Source organism: Epinephelus fuscoguttatus, linkage group LG18 (genome assembly GCF_011397635.1).
Source record: "Epinephelus fuscoguttatus linkage group LG18, E.fuscoguttatus.final_Chr_v1".
In the NCBI taxonomy this organism is placed as follows: Eukaryota; Metazoa; Chordata; class Actinopteri; order Perciformes; family Serranidae; genus Epinephelus; species Epinephelus fuscoguttatus.
Genome location: NC_064769.1, coordinates 37,706,915 through 37,730,823, shown reverse-complemented (window position 1 = coordinate 37,730,823; position 23,909 = coordinate 37,706,915). Strand labels below are relative to the sequence as shown.

The 23,909-nt window shown below is 43.3% G+C and overlaps 1 protein-coding gene across 1 annotated transcript in view; it reads right to left on the bottom strand.

Moving 5' to 3' along the window:
• ttc28 (tetratricopeptide repeat domain 28) overlaps positions 1 to 23,909 on the bottom strand; it is a 215,064-nt gene that overhangs the window by 182,275 nt on the left and 8,880 nt on the right. Inside the window, exon 2 of the mRNA XM_049604503.1 lies at positions 17,432 to 17,788. Coding sequence (XP_049460460.1) covers positions 17,432 to 17,788 — 357 coding nt within the window. The remainder of the gene's footprint in view (positions 1 to 17,431; positions 17,789 to 23,909) is intronic.

The window sequence follows — 23,909 nt, the reverse complement described above, 5'->3', positions numbered from 1 at the left end:
AGCGTTATGTTCCTTGTGCGTTTCCACTTACTAGTAACGTTAAGGCTACTACCTAATGTTAGCCTACTGTAGCATAGTCTCTGAAACATCGTTATCTTCCTTGTGCGTTTCCACTTACTAGTAACCTTAACGCTACTATCTAACGTTAGCCTACTGTAGCGTAGCCTCTGAAACATAACATTATCTTCCTTGTGCGTTTCCACTTACTAGTAAAATTAACGCTACTATCTAACGTTAGCCTACTGTAGCGTAGCCTCTGAAACATTGACGTTATCTTCCTTGTGTGTTTCCATTCACTAGTAAAGTTAACGCTACTATCTAACGTTAGCACTGTAACTTAATTCTAAAACGCATCAGTCATCACTGACTCCGGTTGAGTTTTAAAACTCCGGGGTTGCATTTGTAACGTTACACTCGCTCTCCTCTTCTGTGTATCTAACGTTACCATGCCAACGCCAACGTCCATCATGGATGTAATGAGGACGTAATGGAGGAGGGGGGAGTAGGCCTTTGGAGGGAGGCGGGAGTTGTGAATGTTCAAATTTTTTCTAAGTGCTGTGTGAAATGCAAGAAAGGTAAGAGTTGCTTTAATAATAACATTTTGTTTCTTAGCTAATTTGTCATATCGTCATGAATATCATTATCGCAAAATACCCTGAAATATTGTGATATTATTTTAGGCCATATCGCCCATCCCTACTGCCTCATAGATTACACTTCATTAAAACCGCTTTCCTGGCCCTCGCCTTCCGTGTTAAGAGGTGCACTGGCACACTGAAATGCAGCATAAAAAAAAATGTGTTTCTTCTAAGATGAAGGTACGAGGAAGAAACTAGGACAACTACTACAATCTGCAGATTCTATCTGTAAAGTTACCGTTCTGACTCTTCTCTATTCAAACGGCTCCTGAGGCTCATGGGTATTGTAGTATTTAGAGCCGTCTGCCAAACTGACGGACTGGACAGGAACAAAGCTGAAACACAACATAACCCTAAATGTTCATCATATCATCCAGGAGGCTCTGTGTGTGTCTGTGATTGGTTACGCTGACAACGTCCTTAAAAGAAAAATATTAAATGGGAACAAAGAACAAAGAAAAACAGGAGACAAAAGACGACTAAGAGCCATCTCCCTCGGGAAGCAACTCGCAGCCAACAATCTACGATTTTAAATTTCATGTTTCAAGTGATTCAAGTGACACACACACACACACACACACACACACACACACACACACACACGAGTCATCTGAGCTCCTAAACCCTGAGAACAATTTCACAAAAGAAAAAAGATAATCCATAATTTGAACCACTGTTGCCATGGTGACGGGCCACACACACACACACACACACCGCAGTCTGTGTGACATGAACCACTCCAACAAGTCAGTCTAGTGCAGGGCAACATGACGGAGCATCCAGGCTGATATGAAAGGCTTCAGCTGAGCTTGGTGGGAGGATGAAGGAGAAAACATGGATGCAAAGATGGTTTTGCTCGCAGAAAAAAAAAAAAAAAAAAGATGAAGAAGACGATCAATTATAACTTGACCTAGAAAACCTTCAACCAACTCAGAGGTGTCTTTTAGTTTTCTTAGCTTTGCCTCCAACACAACCTGATGGTGACTCATCCCTCTGCTTAGGAAAATAAAATATAGGTGTCAAGAAATAATCTTAAGGACAAGACTGAATCATTTTCTGATTGTCAACAAATCCCATAAAAATAATTAAAAAAACCAAAACAAAACAAAAAAAACAAAGCAAAAAACCAACGTGCTGATCCTAAAAACTCGTATTTGTAGCAGAAACATAACTTGTTTCTTCATGTGCAACATGTTAGTCTGGAGGTTTAAACTGGTGTCCTCTCACAGAGTTGGTGATTCAAACTAAACTTTCATCTGAGTTCAGACTGTTTACTTACAGCACAGCTACACTCACAGATAACTGAGCCTCCTACCTGCCTGTCAAACACCATCAACCCACAAACCTTCTCCAGTCCGGACTGAGTGGAGTCCTGCGGGGTGAAGCTGTGAAGTCTGCGAGCGGAGCTAGCTGCTAACTGCTAACAGCCACCGCTGCAACTAACAAACTCCACAAATCCATTCAGCAGCTCCACCATCCACAGTCAGACACACACAGCTGATTATTTACTGCTGAATTACAGCTCACAACTCGCACCAACCCAAACATCCTGGTGCAGACTATTTACTGGAGTTTACCAGTCTGTCACTCATCAGGCATCTGAAGATAATTACAAGCACAGTCGTTTGGCACTCAGTGTCCGATAGTCCACCACTAACATTTCTCTCACATCTCGTGTCATGAACTAAAATGAAAGATCCATCTTAGTTTTTAATATCAAGATCTATTTTTAGCTCGTCATCGTCTCATTTTCGTCATGGAAAAAGGGTCGCTGACGAAAATTTTCGTCACAGTTTTCGTCAACAAAATTAACACTGGTCTACCGAAGCCCAGGATCAATCCAAAAAACGTTGGTGGCTCTGGTTGAGTTCTACCTCTCTCGTTCCAACAAACATCATGTTATTAATACACATTTGGATAATTAATTATCGACATTTGTGAACCGATGCCAAATCATCCACATCCATATCAGGACGCATTAATGAATCAATTATGTATCCCATCCCTCGTGGACCAGCACCAAGTTTTCGAAACAGAAACCCTGGTACAACATGCAACAGAGGTCCCTAGATGATATCGAACAATTAACATATTTATTTGGTGGGCTACCTGTGTGTGCGAATATTGGATTCTTGAGGCTGACACTGATATAACGTAAAGATTTGCACTGTTGCCAAAAGCTAATACTTAGGCCCAATCCCAATACCCCCCCTTGTCCACTACCTCTTAGCCCTTAGCCCTTGGCCCTACCCCTAGCCATTGCCCACTACCCCTTGGCCCTTGAAATGAAGCAACAAGGGGTAGGGACACCCCTACCCCTCGCGGGAACGTGCAAATGTAGTGGTAGGGCCAAGAGGTAGGGCTAAGGGGGGGTACTGGGATGGGCCCTTACTCTGCAACACTACTCTCTAAAAAGAGCAGCTCACAGAACTTGTACCCGTCTTAATTAATCCCCTCACTGAGCTCCTAATCAGTCTGAATGACCACCACCCTACAGTGGAGACAGTGCTTTCCAAAATGAGATAACAGTCCAACACCGTGATCTTCATATTTTTACACCATCACGATGAGATGAAGAGTCCGGCTGATGACTAACAACATTTACTGATTTACGCTGCTGTTTAATCATTTTAAGTGCACCTCACAAAAAAAGGAGTCCATGAACCTGGAAATGAACCCTGCTTGTATTACACACACACTGCCCCAACACACTCACAAAAAGTGCTCTCTTTGAAGCTCAAACACAACCCCGCCCGCCTCCGCAGACTTCACAGGAGTCCCAAATATGTGATTGTTCATTAACCTCAACCTCCTGTCTGGAAATAGCAACACACACCCCATTATTAGTGAGTCATTCTCCCTGCTGGTTATCTCGCCTCTCTTCTGTTTTTCTTTTTGGCTCCGTCACTCAGAGGCTGCTCTGCTCCAAATGTTGAAAGGTAACCAGGAAATCCCAAGATCCGTGACAAGGACACGATAACTCCCAAAACAACACATGAAGCTGGAGACTGATATCTCCACAACTATGGGATGGATTGGCATTGAATTTTATACGAACATTCATAGTCCCCAGAGGATATATCCCACCGACTCTGGTGAGCCCCTGACTCTTAATCAAGCGCCACCATGAGGTTGAGTTCAGAATTCAGTGGAGGTGTTTCAGAGTGAGGTTTGTCAACTACAGAATGGATTGCCATGAAATTTTGTACTGACATTCATGGCCTCCAGAGGATAAATCTTCCATCTACACTGAAATAACTTTAGTGATATTCATCTAGCACCATCAGCTGGTCAAACACTTTTCACGTATCCAGTGAAACATTTCTACATCTACAAGATAGATTGGAAACATTTCTTACAGACGTTCATGATCTCCAGAGGATGACTCCGACTGACTTTGGTGATCCTCTGACTTCTTACCTTGCTCCACCATGACGTTGAGTTCAGAGTGTAGTAGAGTTAATATTCAGAGTGAAATTCAATCATCACATTTTTAGTAATCCCCTGACCTTCCTTCTACAGTAGCACCATCATCGGGTCAAAATTTAAATCTGTCCAATACTTATGATCAAATTTCTGCGAAAACAAAGACATTCCCATCAGCCTCAACTGTATTTTGTGTTAAATGCTAATTAGCAAACGTTAGCATGCTAAGACGGTGAACAAAGGTGACGAGCATGGTAAACATTTTACATGTAAAACATCTGTACATTAGAAGGTACCTTGTGAGGTTTTTGCCTGCTTGTTACACTATGGAGCATTGCTTTTATAAGTGGGTATGAGGTGACAGGTCCTTGGCAATGGTTTCACACTCTTCCCCTGATCAACAGCCAACAGTGACACACCAAGAAACCAACAAGACTGCATAATGTTGAGGACAAAATTAAAATTTGGCTTTGCAAATGTTTTATGATCTGAAATGCGTTCGATGCGTTTGTTTGGCCTTGAGGATACACACAATGGTGAACAGAGAGTTAAGTGAACTGGCGTCAGGTAGTCATGATGGGCCCCAGTGCACGTTACTATGACGACCCTAGCCCCAGACACGTCACCACTACCCACTTGAAGGCAGGTGGCCCGGCTTTTGAACCCACTCCAGAGAAGGTCCATCTCTGGAGTAAGTTGGTGTGGCACGGTGCGTTTAAACTGATAATCGAAACACAAATCAGCGCAGCTTGGCTTTACTCTGTGTCGCCAAAAGTGACAATGGAAAAGACCCACAGTATTGTACATGTGCTACTGCGGTAACTTGTGGCTCTGGCGAAGCTGTGCTGAGAGTGTGAGAGAGGAGAGATGCACGCTGGTATGTGTTATGTAACGCAACTTGACCCTATATCGATATAAACAGTGTTGTCTAAATCTATATGTTGCTTGAAAATATATCAATATATCGCACATCATATATCGTCAGCCCAACAGCTCATCCAGATTATCTGAACCACACAAGGGAGCAGGTTTTACTGCAACACTGGAGGGGGGGTGCAAAAGAAATGGACGTTTGGGGTCCTTCACCGGAAAACTTTTTCATTTTTATGCACCAATTTGTGCCTTTTTTTGCACCAATTTCTAGTTTGAATATTTTTTTCCCTTTGCATTTGTCTTATCTTCCACATAAGTTTGGCTAGGTTTTAATGTCTAAGTGTTTAATGGCTTGTTTCTTGGCCCTTCAGACCTCAGTTCAGAGAAATCACGAGCTTCCTGGAGTACACTGTTATCATAAACTCAAAGAAATTATGTCCAAACCACCAGAATAAGTCCTGGTTTGTAATAAACTGGCTTTAAATTCAGCCATGAGCTGCTCTGCTCCGGTCAGTTGCTGCTAATACTGGGTGGAGACCATGAGCTGAGACCTAAATCCTTATCCTGTGACATTCATTTTCACTCATTCACACTCTGATAGCAGTCACACACCACGCCACATTCAAGTCCGACCCAGTCACTCTTTCATTATCTCCCACTGCTGTTATCTTTGCAATTCTCTTTGCAGCGACAGCCGAGGCTCCCGACTGTGAGGAAGAGAGATGAACGCAGAGGGAGGAGGATAAAGAATGGGTAAAAAAAAAAAGAGAGCTCCAGTAGCTCAGGATGGTTGCTGAGACAGCAGAGTCTGGCCCGAGTCTGAGCAGATGTCTTACAGCAGTGTACAAACCCACAGCGCAAGCAGAGGAGGAGCATATCTCCCGATTACTACCAGACAATTAGGCCCACTCCACTTGTAGGCAAAATCAAAACTCATTACGCTCTGCGGGCGAGAGGCAGAGCGAGTCTGGGTGTGAGAGACACAGCGAGCAGCAGGTTATTTGCTGCTGATGTGCACTTTTCTGCAAACATGTTATCACAGATGGGAAGTAGCTTCATCTGCTGCTGCTGCTAATGGGAGCGATAAGGAAGGTAGGAGACGATGAGGAGAAGAAACACCGAGCCACTTAAAGAACGATCATGGTCATTTACACTTCCACACAGTGACAGAGCAGCTGTTAAAGCAACCTCTGGGTCCTCTCTCTGAGGATCTGTGCAGCCTATTAGCCGGGGCTGGATTACATGGATTGTGCATGTTTGTGAGCCTCATGTGATCCGGGTCATGAGAGGGCCGCTGCAACAAAGGAAAAGTTGTGTTTGAGCTCTCTGATGTTGTGACCAGGCAGCCTCACGACACGTCAGTGCTGCTCTCTAGTGGCCGCTGCGAAAACCAATGTTTCATCACATCCTTTAATTTTGTGCATGACTCAATATAGCAGGTTGGGTAATGCTTTATTTTGCCTTGACGTTTCCTGGAAAGAGGGATGTAATTTGGGGAAAATTAAAGGGTGCAATGTCAGAAAAGTGACCTTTGCTCACTCATGTGGATTCAGGTACTGAGTGAAAACAGAGACAGCGTTCAGTGGGTGCACCTCCAATTAATGATCTACGACCGAGGGCGTAATTTCCACTGGGGATAACACGGGCATGACCAGATCCTTTTTTTGTAACCCTGACTTTTAAGGTTTCAGTTTGATTTACGCACTAAATCTCTAAGAAGAATCTCTGTTCTGTTCTGCAGCCAAAATCAAGAGGAGAAGAGAGGTGGAGACTTTCTGATGTGGCCATAAAGTCGGCTTCTGATTGGTGGAGGACAACCTGCAGACACTGTAAAACAAACACAATATTTATCTATCATAAAGTTTTAGGTTAAAAAATAATTAAGTGTTGTCTCTCTGTCAATAATCCTGCATTTTGATCTGAAAAGCCTGAAAACCGATTCCACATTACGCTTGTTAAACTGATATAAATCTATAAACAAAGGAATCAGCCTTCACATATTCAAGTTTTCTTTTCGTCAGCGTTTTTTTGTTGCAGAAACCGACCTTAAACCTTCAATTCCAGCTAATTGCCGAGCAACCCAGAGAGTCTTTTAGTTCGCGCACAGCAGGTCAGCTGCAATCTGTCTACAGTCAGCTCACAGTTCTACATATATCAAGTAAAAACATGTGGTTTCCAATGGCACATGAAGAACGAGGGGGTGTTTACTCGGGTTTAAATGGAGCATTTTCAGGAGGCAAACAACTGTTTATAAAATCAGCTCGAACTAAAAGGACTGCATCCAAACTTCGTCTCTGTTTTCAGTATAATTAGTTTCAAATTATATTCTGTCCTGGACACTTTCTGGTTCATTGTTATAAAATTATACACCAGTAAAATAAAGCAGGTTTTCTGATTGAGACAACAAAAATAGAGGACATATAACCCCTGCCTCCTCACTTAGATTCATCCCAAAGCGTCCTCTGATAATTAGATTTAGAGAGATTTGTTCATGTATTGCTGTTTTTTTCAGTCTTGCATTTTTAAACCCTTGTTGTTGACTTTATTCTTGTAGATTTCCAACTTTATTCTTGTAGATTTATGACTTTATTCTCGTAGATTTATGATTTTATTCTCGTTGATTTACGACTTTATTCTTGTAGATTTCCGACTTTATTCTCGTAGATTTATGACTTTATTCTCGTAGATTTATGACTTTATTCTCGTAGATTTATGATTTTATTCTCATTGATTTACGACTTTATTCTTGTAGATTTCCGACTTTATTCTCGTAGATTTATGACTTTATTCTTGTAGATTTCCGACTTTATTCTCGTAGATTTATGACTTTATTCTCGTAGATTTATGATTTTATTCTCGTTGATTTACGACTTTATTCTTGTAGATTTCCGACTTTATTCTCGTAGATTTATGACTTTATTCTCGTAGATTTATGATTTTATTCTCGTTGATTTCCGACTTTATTCTCGTAGATTTATGACTTTATTCTCGTTGATTTACGACTTTATTCTTGTAGATTTCTGACTTTATTCTCGTTGATTTCCGACTTTATTCTCGTAGATTTACAACTTTATTCTTGTAGATTTATGATTTTATTCTCGTTGATTTATGACTTTATTCTTGTAGATTTCCGACTTTATTCTTGTAGGTTTACAACTTTATTCTCGTAGATTTATGACTTTATTCTCGTAGATTTATGACTTTATTCTCGTAGATTTCCGACTTTATTCTCGTAGATTTATGACTTTATTCTCGTTGATTTATGACTTTATTCTTGTAGATTTCCGACTTTATTCTCGTAGATTTATGACTTTATTCTCGTAGATTTCTGACTTTATTCTCGTTGATTTCCGACTTTATTCTCGTAGATTTACAACTTTATTCTCGTAGATTTCCGACTTTATTCTTGTAGATTTATGACTTTATTCTCGTAGATTTCTGACTTTATTCTCGTAGATTTCCAACGTTATTCTTGTAGATTTCTGACTTCATTCTCGTAGAACCTATGCTTTTTTTTCTACATTTTGTGTGAAATTTTGTGCGGGATGTACTGAAATCATCGCAAACATAAACAATGAATGAGTAAAAATTCAAACAACAAGATTAAAAACACACATTTCATTTTGTTGCTAAAATACTGAAAAATGACCAATAAAATATCCACAGTGGGGTGTTTCCCTTCAGTATTATACAGGCCTCGCACTCATCTGGGTGTTTCAAACTTACGTCCCCTTTCCCCTACACCTTATCATTGTCAAAGTAATAGATAAATATTCAAGCAAAGATAACTATGGTAACTGTGGAGGCCTATTTCTAACAGTGTGATAAAAAAAAACCCTGTGAGTCATTATAATGAGAAACTTTCCTGAAACTTTCTTAGTATCTCAAAATAAAAACTTAGTATCTCAGAAATAATTGGTGTCTCAAAATACTAAGTTAGTAACACGAGATAATAAGTATCTTAAAATAATGACTTTGTAATGACTTTCTTTTTCATCACATTGGCAGGAATGGGCTTCCATAATACCAACAAAAACTCGGCCTCTCAGTAACTCAAAGAGAGAACTGATTGTCAAACTATTTGCAGAATAACTTCCTGTTGACTGACTAATGATTGAACAGACAAACTGTAATTCTTTGCAACATTAAGTAGACACAGTTAAAAAGTCCTGACACAAACATAAACAGATTAAAAGGTTAATACAAAGTGACACTCGCCCTGTCAAACTGTGTTTCTTCACTTTCTCTGGATGAAAATATAAAAAAAAAGGTGAGTGTGATACAGAGAGCAGTTTTGTACAGAGAAGAGAAAGTAGTCAAAGTGGAGCACTGAGAGTGAAATATCTCCATGCTGCAGACTCATTCACTCTCCTCACATGCTCCGCTCTAAGTCCTGGATTACCCTCCTGACCCAGACTGAGATCTCCATGACACAATTTGTGATGCAGCACGAACACAGCGGAGAACATCACCATCACATCAACACAGCACAGGGTCAGGTCATGGGACTGGGGAGGAACCCAAACCCAAAGAGACTGAATCTTCCCTTGGATCAGATTATAATGTTCTGCTAAACTCTGTCATGTGGGGAACCTTCCACCTCAACGGGCCGCTTTGGGTCCCCGAGTCCTACTTAAAGAAACGGGACTCTGTGCTTCCTCTGCACGTATGTCGGTAATATTTTTGCAGCGTGTGGTTGCAGAGTAGTTTCTTAATGACAGGGAAAGCCTGAGCCGACTCCGCGGCCTTCTGCGTAAACAGGCGTAGCTGGCTGCCATCTGGTTGGCTTCCACTTCAGAGCGGAGAGCCCGTTCGCTGATGATCTGCACTGATTCCAGCTACACTTAACTCCCAGAACAGAATATTTAGGAACAGTTGAGGACGGTAACCTCGCTTACACCCACATGATTAAAAGGGTCGGTCCATTAAATTACAAAGGAACATATTTTCTCACTTACTTCTAAAGATGTTCAGACAGACAGACAGTCTTGGTTTTGACATTTCGGCTGCTACTGTAGTGTAACAGAGGTGAATTTGATATGTTAATCCACAGAAAATATTTTCATAGGGTGTATTTCTTCTGTAGAAAGTAGTCTGTGGATTATCTCAAAGCTATTATATTAATAAATCATTAATTTGATGATTGTTCTCTTGATAAATAGTACAAATAGTCAAATAATTATATATCGTACAGCCTGAGGCAACATCTTTACATTGCTTGCTCTGTTTGTCAAACTCTGAAAAACCCAGATTTCAATTTACAAAGAAAAGCACCGTTCAAATAAGAGATGTCACCATTAATCAGTAACCACCAAGAATATTTTTTAAGCTGGTCTCTAGGTTTATTTTGCTACTCTTCAGTTAACTTCACTGCGCACTACCCAGGGTCTGGTGGGAACTAGCTAGCGTTAGCAGCGCTGCTAATTCAGCCATTACAGCTAGGATCATTGTGCCCACTCTCTCCTTTATCCTGTTAGACGTCTGTAGAACATTTTGTCATAATAACCACATGAATTCTTGGGTTATGGCCAAAAACATGTATTTTGAGGTCACACTGACCTTGACGTTTGACCTCCAACCACTAAATTTTAATCAGTTTATTCTTCAGTCCAAGCGGACATTTGAAGAAATTCCCTCAAGTTGTTCTTCAGATGGTTTTCATGAGAATCTATCAGACAAGGTTACAGTGACCTTTACCTTTGACCACTTAAATCTAATCAGTTCACACGGACATTTGTGCCAAATTTGAATACACTAGAATTACTTGTACGCCTCCGCCAACCAGTCCAGTGTCTCTGACATTCTCCATCCATGTCAGTGAAAACATGGATGCTTCACACACAGAAGATCTATACAATCAGCACAGTTTCAAGATTAGAGTCACCAATTCAGTATCTGACCAAATGTCTCCCCTTCTGTTCCTGAGATATGACGTTAAAACACGATGATGTCACAGTCAAGCTGACCTCTGACCTTTGACCTTCATTATTTTATCCTGTTAGACATTTGTGTGAAATGTTTGTCATATCTAACACAGGAATTCTGAAATGATGGTTTAACACATGTATTGTGAGGTCACACTGACCTTGATGTTTGACCTTCAACCACTAAATTCTAATCAGTTTGGACGTTTGTGTCAAGTTTGAGGAAATTCCCTCGAAGGAACTCTTGTGGTATTGCATTCACAACAGTGAGACAGATGATGTTATACTGACCTTGACTTTTGACCTATGACCACCAACATCCAATTAGTTCATCACTGTATCCAAATAGATGTTTGTGCCAAATTTTAAGAAATGCCCTTGAGTGGCTCTTGAGATATTGTCTTCATGAGAATGGGACAGATTAACCCACATATGGATGGACAACCCGAAGATGCCTTCAGCCACAGCTATCACCAGCGTGGAGACATAAGAAGTCAAGCTTGACCTTGGGACACAAACACCATCCTCCTGGGTGAAAGTCCTATCTTTGTTTGGTCCATCCACCACCACTCCTGCCACGCACCCTACAGGGAATTCTCCAATCTTTATACAACATTACACTGACTTTATTTCATTTTATACTACATCACCTCACTTCCTCCTCTACTCTTGTAATAATAGCTGCCACTAGAGGGCGCTGCCTTACAATAAACTAAGTATGGATAGTAATAAGCTGCTTGTACAGTCGACCTATGTGAGGTTTTTTTTTTCTGGTGAAAGCGAACTGTTTTGTGGGAACAATCCCTGCTGGAGACGCAGCAATGTCTGTGAAAAAGAAACGCTTTTCGTGCCGCTATCTCAGCAGGAAATGCAGCGATGTCACATTTAAAAACAACCACGTTTGGAGCCAAGAAATGAGCTGACTTTGTCATGTGGAGGTGATAGTATGGTGAATGGTGTTACACCTGGGTGAGACCACTGCAGACCACAGTTCAAGACCAACAAACAACTACATTGGTTCTTTTTAGTGACCCATTGTGGTTTTTCCACCAGTGACAGTGCCATGAAGAGCGGCTGTTTTAAACCAAGATGGTACTGCGTTTCCTGACAGAATTCTGCCACCAAAACCAGGTATTTTAAGCCAAAACATTATTTTTTCCAAACCATAACCAAGTGTTTTCTTTGCCCAAACCTAACCTCACATTGACCACAGTGTTGCTGAAATTTTAAGTTTCAACATATCTGCTACATGACAACGTACTTATGTCTAGAAATGTCAAAAATGACAAATTTCTATCTGAGGGTGTGTTGTGAGGAACACTCCAAGCTTGCGTATCCCAAAACAGACCAGCGGTGAAGCCAAACATCAGCCGCAGTGCCTCCTCTCTCTTTTCTGGGCCAAAAAGACGTCTTTATTTGTGAGATCAAAAAGTACAGCAGCCTGTGTGAAGAGGCAAAAGTTTCCCAGACCGCTATGAGCTTAAGGATCCGAATAAATGCACCTGTACGCGGAGAAAAAAGCCTCTTTGAAAGCACCTAACAACTTCACAAAAAACACACAGAGCGAGTGTGCAGATGACAGCAAAACATTCAGACACAAAACAGTCGGGTCTGTGGGAGAAAAACACTCAGACGAGTCAAAAGAAAAGCTTTCGCTCCTGCAGCAGTTTTACTTCTGTGATGTGACTTCATTTGAATCACAAAGAAACAAAAAGGCTTTCGCTCTGAATGCACCAACAGAAAAGATAAAGCTGCACAAAAACCACAAGAAAACAACATTAAAATGCAAAGAAGTTTTGTTATTCTGTTCGGCGTTGTTGTCCAGATAAGCACACAAACATATGCGACTTTTGACCAGTTACACCCCTCTGTTCCCATGACCGAGCCGCCTTTTCTCTGTGTGTGTGTGTGTGTGTGTGTGTGTGTGTGTGTGTGTGTGTGTGTGTGTGTGCGCGATACAGTGTGTGTTTGAGCCTGTTGTGCCAACAGAAAAGTCGACGGGGGCAGCGACGGGACAAACTGTGGGAGGCAAACAGAGGAGAAGAAAAGAAAAGAGAAGAGAGCCGAGCGGAGCGGGTGAAGAGCAGAAAGAGGGAACTCAAGCAGAAGTAAACGTCGCTCTCAGAAAGACGCTCTCTTATTGGTACTTCATTAGTCTTGACCTTGCATTTGACCCACGGCGAATGCAGCAGCAAGCCCACTGCTATGACACCGCCACTATACAAGCCACACACACACACACACACACACACACACACACACACACACACACACAGAGGAATGCTGCTTCTGTTATTGTCTTTAAGTGCCAAACTCAGGCCAAGGCCTCGCCAGGGTTTGAAAAACAAAATAACAGCCGTGCAAAGCTCTCTCGCTCACACACACACACACACACACACACACCCAAAAACACCACTTCCGTCCATTCTCTCGCACAGAGAAAGGAAGTGGAGTCGAAGCTGGCCCAGCCCCAGTCGTCCAGACAGAGGTAGCCCTGGTAAACTCAGTCTCCTGCCTGCATGCCCCCCCCCCCCCCCCCCCCAGCTCTCTGAATGGCTTTAAAAGACTCTCACCATCCGTCACTTCCTCGCTGTGCTGCTCGACGTAAAAGAGCCACTTCAAGTGTAGAGAAGTACTTGATGCAGTACCTTGTGCTGGAAATGTAAAACACTGCACACGTCTCTTTCACATCACTGGAAATTACAGCTAGAAACATCACAGGGAATATCACCATATATGTCAATTAATGTGGAGCTCTATCATGTCATTGCTGTTGGCTGGTAACTCAAGGTACCTCCCTGCCAGCGGTGGAAGAAGTACTCCAATCTTTTACTTGAGTAAAAGTATCAATACAACAGAAATACTCAAGTCACAAGTAAAAGTCCTGCATTCAAATTCTGACATGGAACTTCTTATGTGGAGCAGTGTGTAGTCAGACTGAGAATGACAATAGCTTCCTCCATTTTGGACTCTCCTGCTTTCGGCACTGTACTCGACTCAGAAATATACGATCTAGCCGTTCAAAACAAATATTCGACTATTCATTCCTTATTCCAGAGTTTGACAGTTTGAAGAGGGTTCGGCGAGATGTTCTAGGTGACAGAACTGTCAGTGTATATATAGAATCAACGAGCCAAATTAGCCCTTGGAGCTAATACATGCTAACTTTGCTGACAGTGATTCGGAAATGTGCGACATTTTTGCAGACACCTGATATCAAACAGGAGCCAGAGACTGTGTTGTATTAGGTTGCTATGAGCTGCAAGTTCACCACGTCTGTGCAGAAGACAGAAGATAATGTGATTTTGGAGCCTTACGCTGGAATTCCACTGGATGCGTGTCCGTTGTGGAACGGCAGCGCTGGTTACCCGCTGCATGCTCCGCCGTCCGTCAACACCCACTGGCTGCGTTTGCTGTGTGGAGCGGTGCAGCTTCGCCGGACAGCGGGAGTCACGAGTACCTACGAGATCTCACGAATTCACGCATAATCGCACGATATAACAAGATGTAGTTTCTATAAACAGAACCACAAAACCAGAGGAGCAGTAGGAAGACATCTGGGTGCACCTCCATGATTAACATCTCCTCGTCCATGGTGTCAACGGGGTGAAATGACGTCTGAAAACCTCTGACCTGTTGACTTCAGGCCTGCCTCCGCCCATTATGACGTTTTCAAGGTGTAGTGCAGGGAAGTATGATCCACCGTGAACACTGTGTGTTTTATTTTGAAAATTAACCTGATGTTTTATTTTGTTTCTGTGCACGACTTCCTGCCCTGCACGATCTGCTCTGTGCTGAATTGCTGCGTTGTGCTCCAGCGTCCGGCAGAAATAGAAGTCCTGCGTATCTGTTGCGGAGGGCTCCGGAGCGCCGCAGCTGTGACGGAGCCGGTGGAAGCACACACATTGGCTAGAATTGGCTAGAACTGAAATGTATCGGCAAACAACACGCATCTGGTGGAATTTGGGGGTTACAGGGCAAAGCCTCTCCTCCCTCTGGGCAGCTGCCTCCATGGTAAACGCACCTGCATTTGTATAGTGCCTTTCTAGTCACCCGAACACTCAAAACGCTTTTTACACTACGAGTCACATTCACCAATTCACACACACATTCACACACTGGTGGCCGAGGCTACCATACAGTAACACACTCACACACCAATGGAGGCATCATCGGGAGCAATTTGGGTTCAGTGTCTTGCTCAAGGATACTTTGACATGCAGACTGGAGGAGCCGGGGATCGAACCGCTGATCTTCAGATTGGTGGACGACCTGCTCTATCTCTGAGCCACACTTGTTAAGTTTTGTCATGATTAGCTATTAAGTTATAACCAAGAACGTATTTTTTGAGGTCACAGTGACCTTGACCTCTGACCACTGAAATCTAATCAGTTCATTGAGTGCGTTTACATGGGAATGAAAGTTAATTCCTATTAAAAATGATCTTGTAAACACCTAATTTGGAATGAAAATTCAATCCGATGTAAGGGGCTGGAATATTCCGCTTCTAATTCTGAATGAAAGAATTTCTCACACTTGTATACACTCATTCCTCTTTAAGTTCTTTCCGGTCTTTCTGCACATGCTCGTTTCCTTGCCCTTCTGGTGCCATGACGTATATAGCGTGCATAGCAACGGGCTGAGATAGAGCAGTCGGACTCGTTGCACTCACCAGTTTCCATTCTCCACAGCACGGTCTTCTATCTCCCTTCTTCGACCTTCTACCTCCCTTCTCCTCCTCAACAGACGAAGCATTAGCAGAACAAGGTTGTTGTCGTACTGCTGCTTCAAGAATATAAGCAAAACAAGCCAGAAAAAGGCACTAAGAACGGCATCGTCAAGCATCTTGTTATCCGGAGCGAGGACTACAGTGTTTTCTTCCGGTAAACGTAAACACGTAACATCCGCCCCGCCCCCTATCCAATCAGAAACCTTCCCTGCCCCAAACCTTGTGCGGACCTGAATGAAGGCGATTAAACTGATCTCCGTGTAAACCCTCATTCAGAATGAATGTTTCCCATGTAAACTACCTGGAAAGACTTTAATTCCAAATGATTTCATTCAGATTTATTTCATTCTGAACGAGAAGCCATCATGTAACCGCAGCCATTGTGCAGAAATTCCCTCAAGGTATTCTTGAGATATCACGTTCACAAGGATGACACAGACAAGGTCACAGTGAACTTAACCTTTGACCTATGACCACCAAAATCGCATCAGTTCATCGTTTACTCCAGGTGACCATTTGTGCCAAATTTGAATAAATTCCCTTACTGCGCTGTTGAGATATTGCGTTCACAGTGATGGGACGGGCACAGCTATCGCTAACACAGGCTCTGGCAGATCATTTCTACTGCAGAGTTCAAAGGGTGAATTCATGTGTCCACCACGATAAAAGATCCTCATTAATTTTGTATTGCCAAAGTTTTTGTGTTGCCAGCACATTATTTTAACACATTTCCTGCCCACCATCACATAACTGTGTGAGGACTTCCTGTGCGTTTCATGTGTCTTATAACAGCAGGCTCTGTGTGCGCACTGTACCTGCAAAGACCTTTTTCACGATAGACATCTTGATATGTTATGGTCGGCTGCATTCCATTTAGGGCAGGTCCAGTTGTGATGTTACCAGTTTCACCTGTTCTTTTCCTACTTTGTCGAGTCAAAATGTCTGCTGTGAAAAAGGTGCAGTCGTGACAGGAATGGCAGTGAAGGTGACGCTGTTCTCGGTTCTTTATTAACAAGCGCAGTGAGACAAAACATCTGAAACGTCTCTTGTCCCACAGTATGTATCTCTCCACTGTCCAACGCTACATCTGAACTTTATTATCTGCCTTCAGCTAATGATGTACAGCTACAGAAAGCACCGACGCATCAGCAACATCACACACAGTCCATCATCATCGCTGTCATCACCCGGCTCCCCCAACGCCAGCATATTTACAGGGATATCTCATTATGCTGAGTTATATATACGTTTGTTTTGTCCCTTTCAAACACACCGATCAAACAAACAAAGGAAAGACTATTCAGCTCAGGCTCCGCATCACGCTATGAAAGCACAACATGTGGACTGTGGTATCTAAATAGCAGGCTTGTGTTCAGCTGCCGTACACCGGGAACAATCAAAACTACAGCACAACAAGCTGTCAGACAGGATCTGGGAGGGAGAGACGGGAAATAAAGACTTGCTTTTGTTTCTGAGCAGCCAATTAAAGTCTGTCAGACACTGACTGGGCCGACCGCAGGGAGAGAGCGGGGATTATATCCAGCAACAGGTGATCTAAGATGCTTCAAAACGCTGACTCGTGCATGAACTCCTGAGTTTCAGAAGAGGAAGAGCGTATCGATTTTAAGGGTTATATTTCCTCTGCTCCACATAAATACACCATTACTGAGACGACTTGGAGAGGCAGGCTCATCCATACATCCATCAAACATCCACTCATTAACCATCCACTTAATGGACACATCCACTCTTCCTCCATCCCTCGCTCTCAGCTGCAGCACCTCCATCATCTGGAGAGTGTGATTGAGCGGCGAGGGGTCACTGAGGGTCGGAGCTCTTACCTTTGGCCATTTGGGGTTGATGACACGTGCTTTGATTGCATCGTCCAGAGCGGTGCTGTACTGGCCCAGTCGCAGATAGGCTGCGGAGCGGTTGCTGTACAGGATGCAGTTTTGGGGGTCGGCGGTGAGAGCCTCGGTGTAGAGACGCACAGCCAGAGCATACTCCCCCTGCTGGCAGGCCTGGTTACTGCGGCGCACACGCTCCAGGAACTCTGCTTTGCTTAAACCGGAGGAGCTGGACGTGCGTTCTGTTCTTTTCACCGGCGGGGCTGGAGGGATCACAGGAGAGGAAGAGGAGGAGGAGGAAGAGGGAGGGTGGGCGGTCCTGCTGGTGGAGCGAGAACCAAACAGGGAGAACTGAGGAGCAGAAGAAGGAGGACAAGGAGAGAAAACACTGATTAATTTATCTATTAGAGCTAATACTGTTTCATCCATGAATCAATCAACAGACAACTTTGTAGAGAAGTGATTGTTTCAGGTGTTTAAAACCAAAAACAAACGTTCTCTGGTTCCTGCTCAGAGAACTTGAGGACTTGCTGTTTTTTTTAGACCATTGTAAACTGAATATCAATAGTTCTTTGACTGACAAAGAGAAGGGAAGTCTGCTATGCTTTGGTTACAGTTGGGAACCAACTTCATTTTTATTTCAAACCAATTCTTTTTTAGTTAAAATGTTCAGAAAGGTTCAAAATTAGGTTCGTAAACTACAACGAAACTGGTTTGATATTGGTAGAAAAGGGGTAAAACAAAGTGAGTGCTCCTCATCCGTCCAAAAAGTCACAGCTCTGGATGTAGATTTCTCCATGTTGTTACTGGCTTCTTCTTCTGTTACACATTTAACAGCGGAAACTGTGGAGCATGCTCAGAGCGCCTCGGCCAGTTTGGGTCTGATTGACTGTATACATGCAGGAGTCACATGAACTGGGTGTGTAAAGGCCCTGACACACCAAGCTGACGGTCGGCCGTCGGGCCGTCAGCGAGCGTCTGTCAGCCTAGTTTTTGCAGTGTATCCCGCACCGTCGGCACTTTGGCGTCGGCGGCTTTTCGGCCGATTGAGCACGCTGAATCGGCGGCGGAGCTTGTCGGTGAGAGAGATCACTCTGATTGGCTGTTCAGGTTTTATTTCCTCGCCCCTGTAGCGAGTGAATCTGCCTGTAGTGAAACCGGGGCTAACCGGTGCTTCCTCCTCAGGCTCCACTTCACTCAGCTGCCCCACAGACCCGCTGCTTCTTCCCACTTTAACCTGAATAACAAACCAGAGCTAGCTGGGAGCGGCTAGCGGAGCGTTAGCCGCAGCATGACGGAGGGAAGCACAGCCAGTTAGCCTCCGCTAGTCTCTGAGCTAGCCCCGGCTCTCCGTTTGGATCCAACCGGAGCACCGAGCCCTGGTTTGTTATTCAGGTTAAAGTGGGAAGAAGCAGCGGGTTTATCGGGCAGCTGAGTGAAGTGGAGCCTGCGGAGGAAACACCGGGACCGTCTGGATGTAATAGTCCGTGGAGGTGCTGCGGTGCTCGGCTGCACAGATAGGAAACCCCTCGGCTGACAGGATGTACCACTCTCTCACTCCGCTCTCTCTCACGCAGGCGCAGAACGTACGTGCTACTTGGCCGTTGGATGTAGTCCGTGTAGTGTGTTCAAATGCAACTGACACAGGGCGACGTGAGGCGACGTGAGGCGACGTGAGGCGATGTGAGGCGACGTAGACGACGTGAGGCGACGTAGACGACGCAACAGTTGGCTTTCGTCGCCGCTAGTTCTTTGATGTCGGTTTGGTGTGTCCGCACCTTTAGTCCGACTTTGAGAGATTCAATTTAGTACGATTTCAGTCAGACAAACATGTTTACATGGATTTAAAAGTCTGGGTTTATTCAGACTAACACAATAAATTGTTTTTCTCTAATGTCTAACGTAAACGTTCTGACTGTCTACGGATAAGTACCTCATACAACCCTACAAAAAAATCTGAAGTATCCCTTTAAGGTCAGTGCCAGTAAGCTGTTTACAAACACAAAACAGGATCATAAGCAGGACACTAGTTCTCATGTCAGCGCTCTCCCTGTTAGATCTTTTAAACTTTCAAGTATCTAATAAATATCTGTTTCAACAATCCTGTATCAATCAGCTACACTAATTATTCCAGAGAGTGACAGACAGACTGACCGAATGAGAGAAGGCTTTTTGCCCACAGAGTTGTGGAACTTTAGACAGACAGAGAGGAAATGTGCTTTTGGCTGCTGCAGCAGCCTCATTTGCATGACATGATACTGTACTTTCTGGCAAATGGGACACCAAACTGCTGCGTGCACTTTTTCTTCTCTGCTCGGTGGTGACGGCTCGAATTCCTCAGAGAGACGGAGAGGGAGAGAGAGAAGAAGAAGGAGAGTCAGACAGAGACTCAGACAGTGGATGAGGCTTCTGTTCTTCTCATTCAAACTTTGTGCAAAATGTGCTCACTGAGGTTTGTTCTCTGTAGCTTTAACATGGAGACGCTGCCTCCCTCCCTGATCTGGTGTTTCCAAATTTGTCCTTTCACCAGAGCTTACACCAAGGCCTTCATTATCTCTCTCTATTCCCCTCTCTCCTTCTCTCACACACACTTAAAATATGCAGACTGGAGGATTCCTAAAACCTGCAAATGCATCACCCCAGCGGCTGCGAGCAGGAGGCGAGGAGACGCATGAAGCTCAGCATGATTCACTTTAACTGCAAGAAAACTTTGGGATGTTCACACCGTCTCACACGTGTGACATGAGAACTAATGCAGGCAGAGGACGACACACAGTATCCACTCTGTGCACGGGTACACCACTTTAAACTGACGCTGCACAGCTGAAGCTAAACATCAACGAGAGCTGGGTGAAACCTTTCCCATCTTTTAAACTTCATACACCTCCTCAGAGAAAAACAGCATTTACATAAAAATGTTTCAATATGTAATTAGTGATAAACCTGCTGCACACTGAAACAGAGTCGCTGAAATGCGACAGACATCTAAAAACAACCAAATTGACAGTTCACCCTTAGTTACTGTTGCTACGCTGCTGAGCTTTCCAATCAAGCACATGTACACAGACCTGCCCGCAGACATGGCTTGGACCCTGCAACGGTCCAGTGTGATATTTTTTGTTTGTTTGTTTGTTTGTTTTGTTTGACCGCAACGGTTGCGAACAACAACGAAAAAATGACTCGCACTTTTCAGGAGGGAGGATTTGATCATGAAACCAAAGCAACAATAAATACAGTGTTTATTTTTGGTGTTTTAAACATTTTTGCTCAAAATACAATTTGGTTATTTTTGCTTATATTTGGGATGAACAAGATTGTTGCTGGCCTCCATGCCCTGAAGGTTTAAGCCCAGAAACCACATGGTTATGTTTAGGAAAAAGATCATGTTTTGAATAAAGATACCTCGTTTTGGGGGCAAAATCTCTGTGTCTCTGTATAAAAACAAAAAACAGCCACTTTTTCATGGCACTATATCGGCTGGAAACAAAGCAATGTCTCAGTAAAAAATGACCACTTTCTGTGGCATTACCCCGGCAGAAAATGCAGCAATGTCACAGTATAAAACAACCGCTTTTTGTGGCACAGTTCCCACAAAGAATGTAGCGATGTCTTAGTAAAAAACAACCGCTTTTCAAAGCACTATTTCAACAGGAAATGCAGCGACTTCTCAGTAAAAAACACTCGGTTTTCGTGCCAGTATCCCTGCAGGAAATATAGCCATTTTTTGTTAAAAACAACCACTTTTCATGGCACTATTTCAACAGGAAGTGCAGCAATGGCTGAGTAAGAAACAACCACTTTTTGTGGCACAATTCCAACAACAAACGCAGTGACGTCTTTGTAAAACACAACTGCTTTTTCGTGGTACTATCCCAGCAGGAAATGTAGTGATTTCATGTTAAAAACAAATGCTTTTTGTAGCACTATCTTCACAGGAAACGCAGCAATGTCTCAGTATAAAACAATCACTTTTTGTGGTACGATTCCCGCAAGGAATGCAGTGATGTCTTGGTAAAAAACCAACCACTTTTCATGGCCCTGTCCTGGCTGAAAATGCAGCCATATCTCAGTATAAAATAAGTCACTATCCGGCCAGGAAGGAGATTTTTCCATAGAAAACAGGCGGTTTTCGTGCCAATATCCCAGCAGGAAGTGAAGCACTATCTTGACAGGAAACACAGCAATGTCAGTGAAAAACAAGCGCTTTTTGTGGCACTGTCCCTGCTGGTAATTTGGGGATATCTCAGAAAAATAACTGCTTTTTATGGCACTATAACAGCAGGAAATGCAGCTATATCTTGTTGTCACTGTCCCAGCAGGAAATGCACTGATGTCTGCAAAACATCGTCAGTGTAAAAACGATGGGTTGTTAAAAAAACGCCCACGTTCGGTGGTTAAACAGCCGCTGGAAACACAGTAACAACTTGCAAAAAAAACAACTGGTTTCGTGGTCTGCAGCTTGGCAGGTGTCTCTCCATCCTCCATCCCCTCCACCTCCTGATGACAGAGTGTGCTCATACACTGAGTCACTTCACATTGGTTTCTATGATATGTGTGAGACGCATGAATGTAACACATTCGTGGTTTGAAGAAATGCACAACACCAACATTTTCTCCTGTGGAGACTGGGCTGCTTTTTACGTCCCTATGGGCGGCCCTGCATGTTTAGTCTACACTGATAATCATGGCTGATTTACGTGCTCGAGATTTGTGGTAATTGTTGATGAAAACAACTGTCACTTCTGTTGGCTGAATTAACGACTTTACCAGCTGCAGTGAGCGAGCTAATTAACAGCTGGTTACTGTTCGGTCCTGCACAACATGAAGGAATTCGTCCATAAATTTGAGAGCAGGAGAAATCACTTTCAACACACAGCAGAGCTGTTGTCGATCTTTATTTACAGGTTTTCTGGAGCATCAAGCATCTGGCATCAAGCGTCTCCAGGTTGGCTCATCAACTCTGATATTAAAGAGGAATTTCTTGAGTTCTGCTTTGCTCTGAGGCCTGAGCAACTCCTACACTCACTGTTTAGTTTGTGGTGTGTTTAATTAAGAGTGCCACTAACAGATGGTGATGTGATTAATCTGGAAACAATCAAGCTGCCGAATGTTAGAAGCAAGATTTAAGTCTTTACTGTACAAGGTCTTCTGAGCTTTGGGTGACAGTGAAATGATGAAAACCTCACACTTAAATTAAGAGTGCAGGATTTTAGAAACACTGAGGTCAAAACCATCAAAGCCCCCTGTTCCCCCAAACACAAGGACACTCTTTCAGATATCTTAATCAGTGAAAGAGTTGGACAGTGTAAAAAAATGCTGTTTCCAAACTGTCTTCGTGCTGCCAGGAGTAAAATTCTCATGTGGAGAAACACTGACTCCCTGCAATAAAATCCCAAATTCACAGAAATATAATATGAAGCACATGACCTCAGCGTCCTCAGCGGCAGCTTCAGCCCTGAGGAGCACTGCGACACAGAAATGCTCAACTCACTGAGCACATTTCCACAACTCACAGCCCTCTGACAGCGCCCATTTCTCAGCTGTTCTCTCCGGGACGCCATCACGTTACATGAATGTGTCATGTTGTTCTAAAATATGACAGATGTGATATAACGCAGAGCTTGTTTAACATGTTACCAGGGCGTTGTTTGCTGAAATAAACAAAGACGTCCACACATCATGTGTGTGGAGCTAAGGCGTAAATCTCTAAGCCTCTTACTGTTGAACTAGAATACAGTTAATAGAGCGTGAGAAGAGAAACGACTGAGACGAGTCCAGTGTGGACAGTTTACATTACTAAGTAGGTTGTATACACTGCTGTGTTACAGTGTTCTTTAAACAGACGTCTGACCGCGCTGCAGCCTGTCTGCGGTGTCCTGTGGGAGCACCTGTGCACAAACTGCTCAGATGGTGTGTTTGTACGTGCAGAGGGTGTGTTTGTGTACGAGTGTGTGAGCAAGAGTTAAAGTGAAAGTTTACATGAAAGTGAAGTTTTATCCATTGTGTGTTTGACTGATTTATCAGTGGTCTATATTTGGATGACTCACTTCAACTTAAAGCTGCTTTAATTTATTTATTTTTGGGCCACTTGGGGGCAGCACAAACAAGCTGTAAACACAACACTTACATATACAGTCGCTTACTTAGGACCCGATCTCACAGAAAGTGTTTTCTAGGTTGCAAAACGTGAAGGCAATGAATGCCACGAGTAAAAAACATGCTTGCTGCACTTTTTTATTGTTGCCAGGCAACCACGCCATCACCTCATCTCCGTAACCTTCCCGTGCACTCAATCTACTTTTTATTTATTGTATGTATCCTGCAGTAGTCAGTGTGTAGCTGCTGCCATGTTGAGGCAGAGGGTGCTGTCTGTAGCTCTGGTTGAGGGTGAGAGGCTGTCAGCAGATAAACAGAGATCTGTGTGGGTACATGAGACCCTAAAAAAGAGGCTGGATCATGGGGAGTACCACCA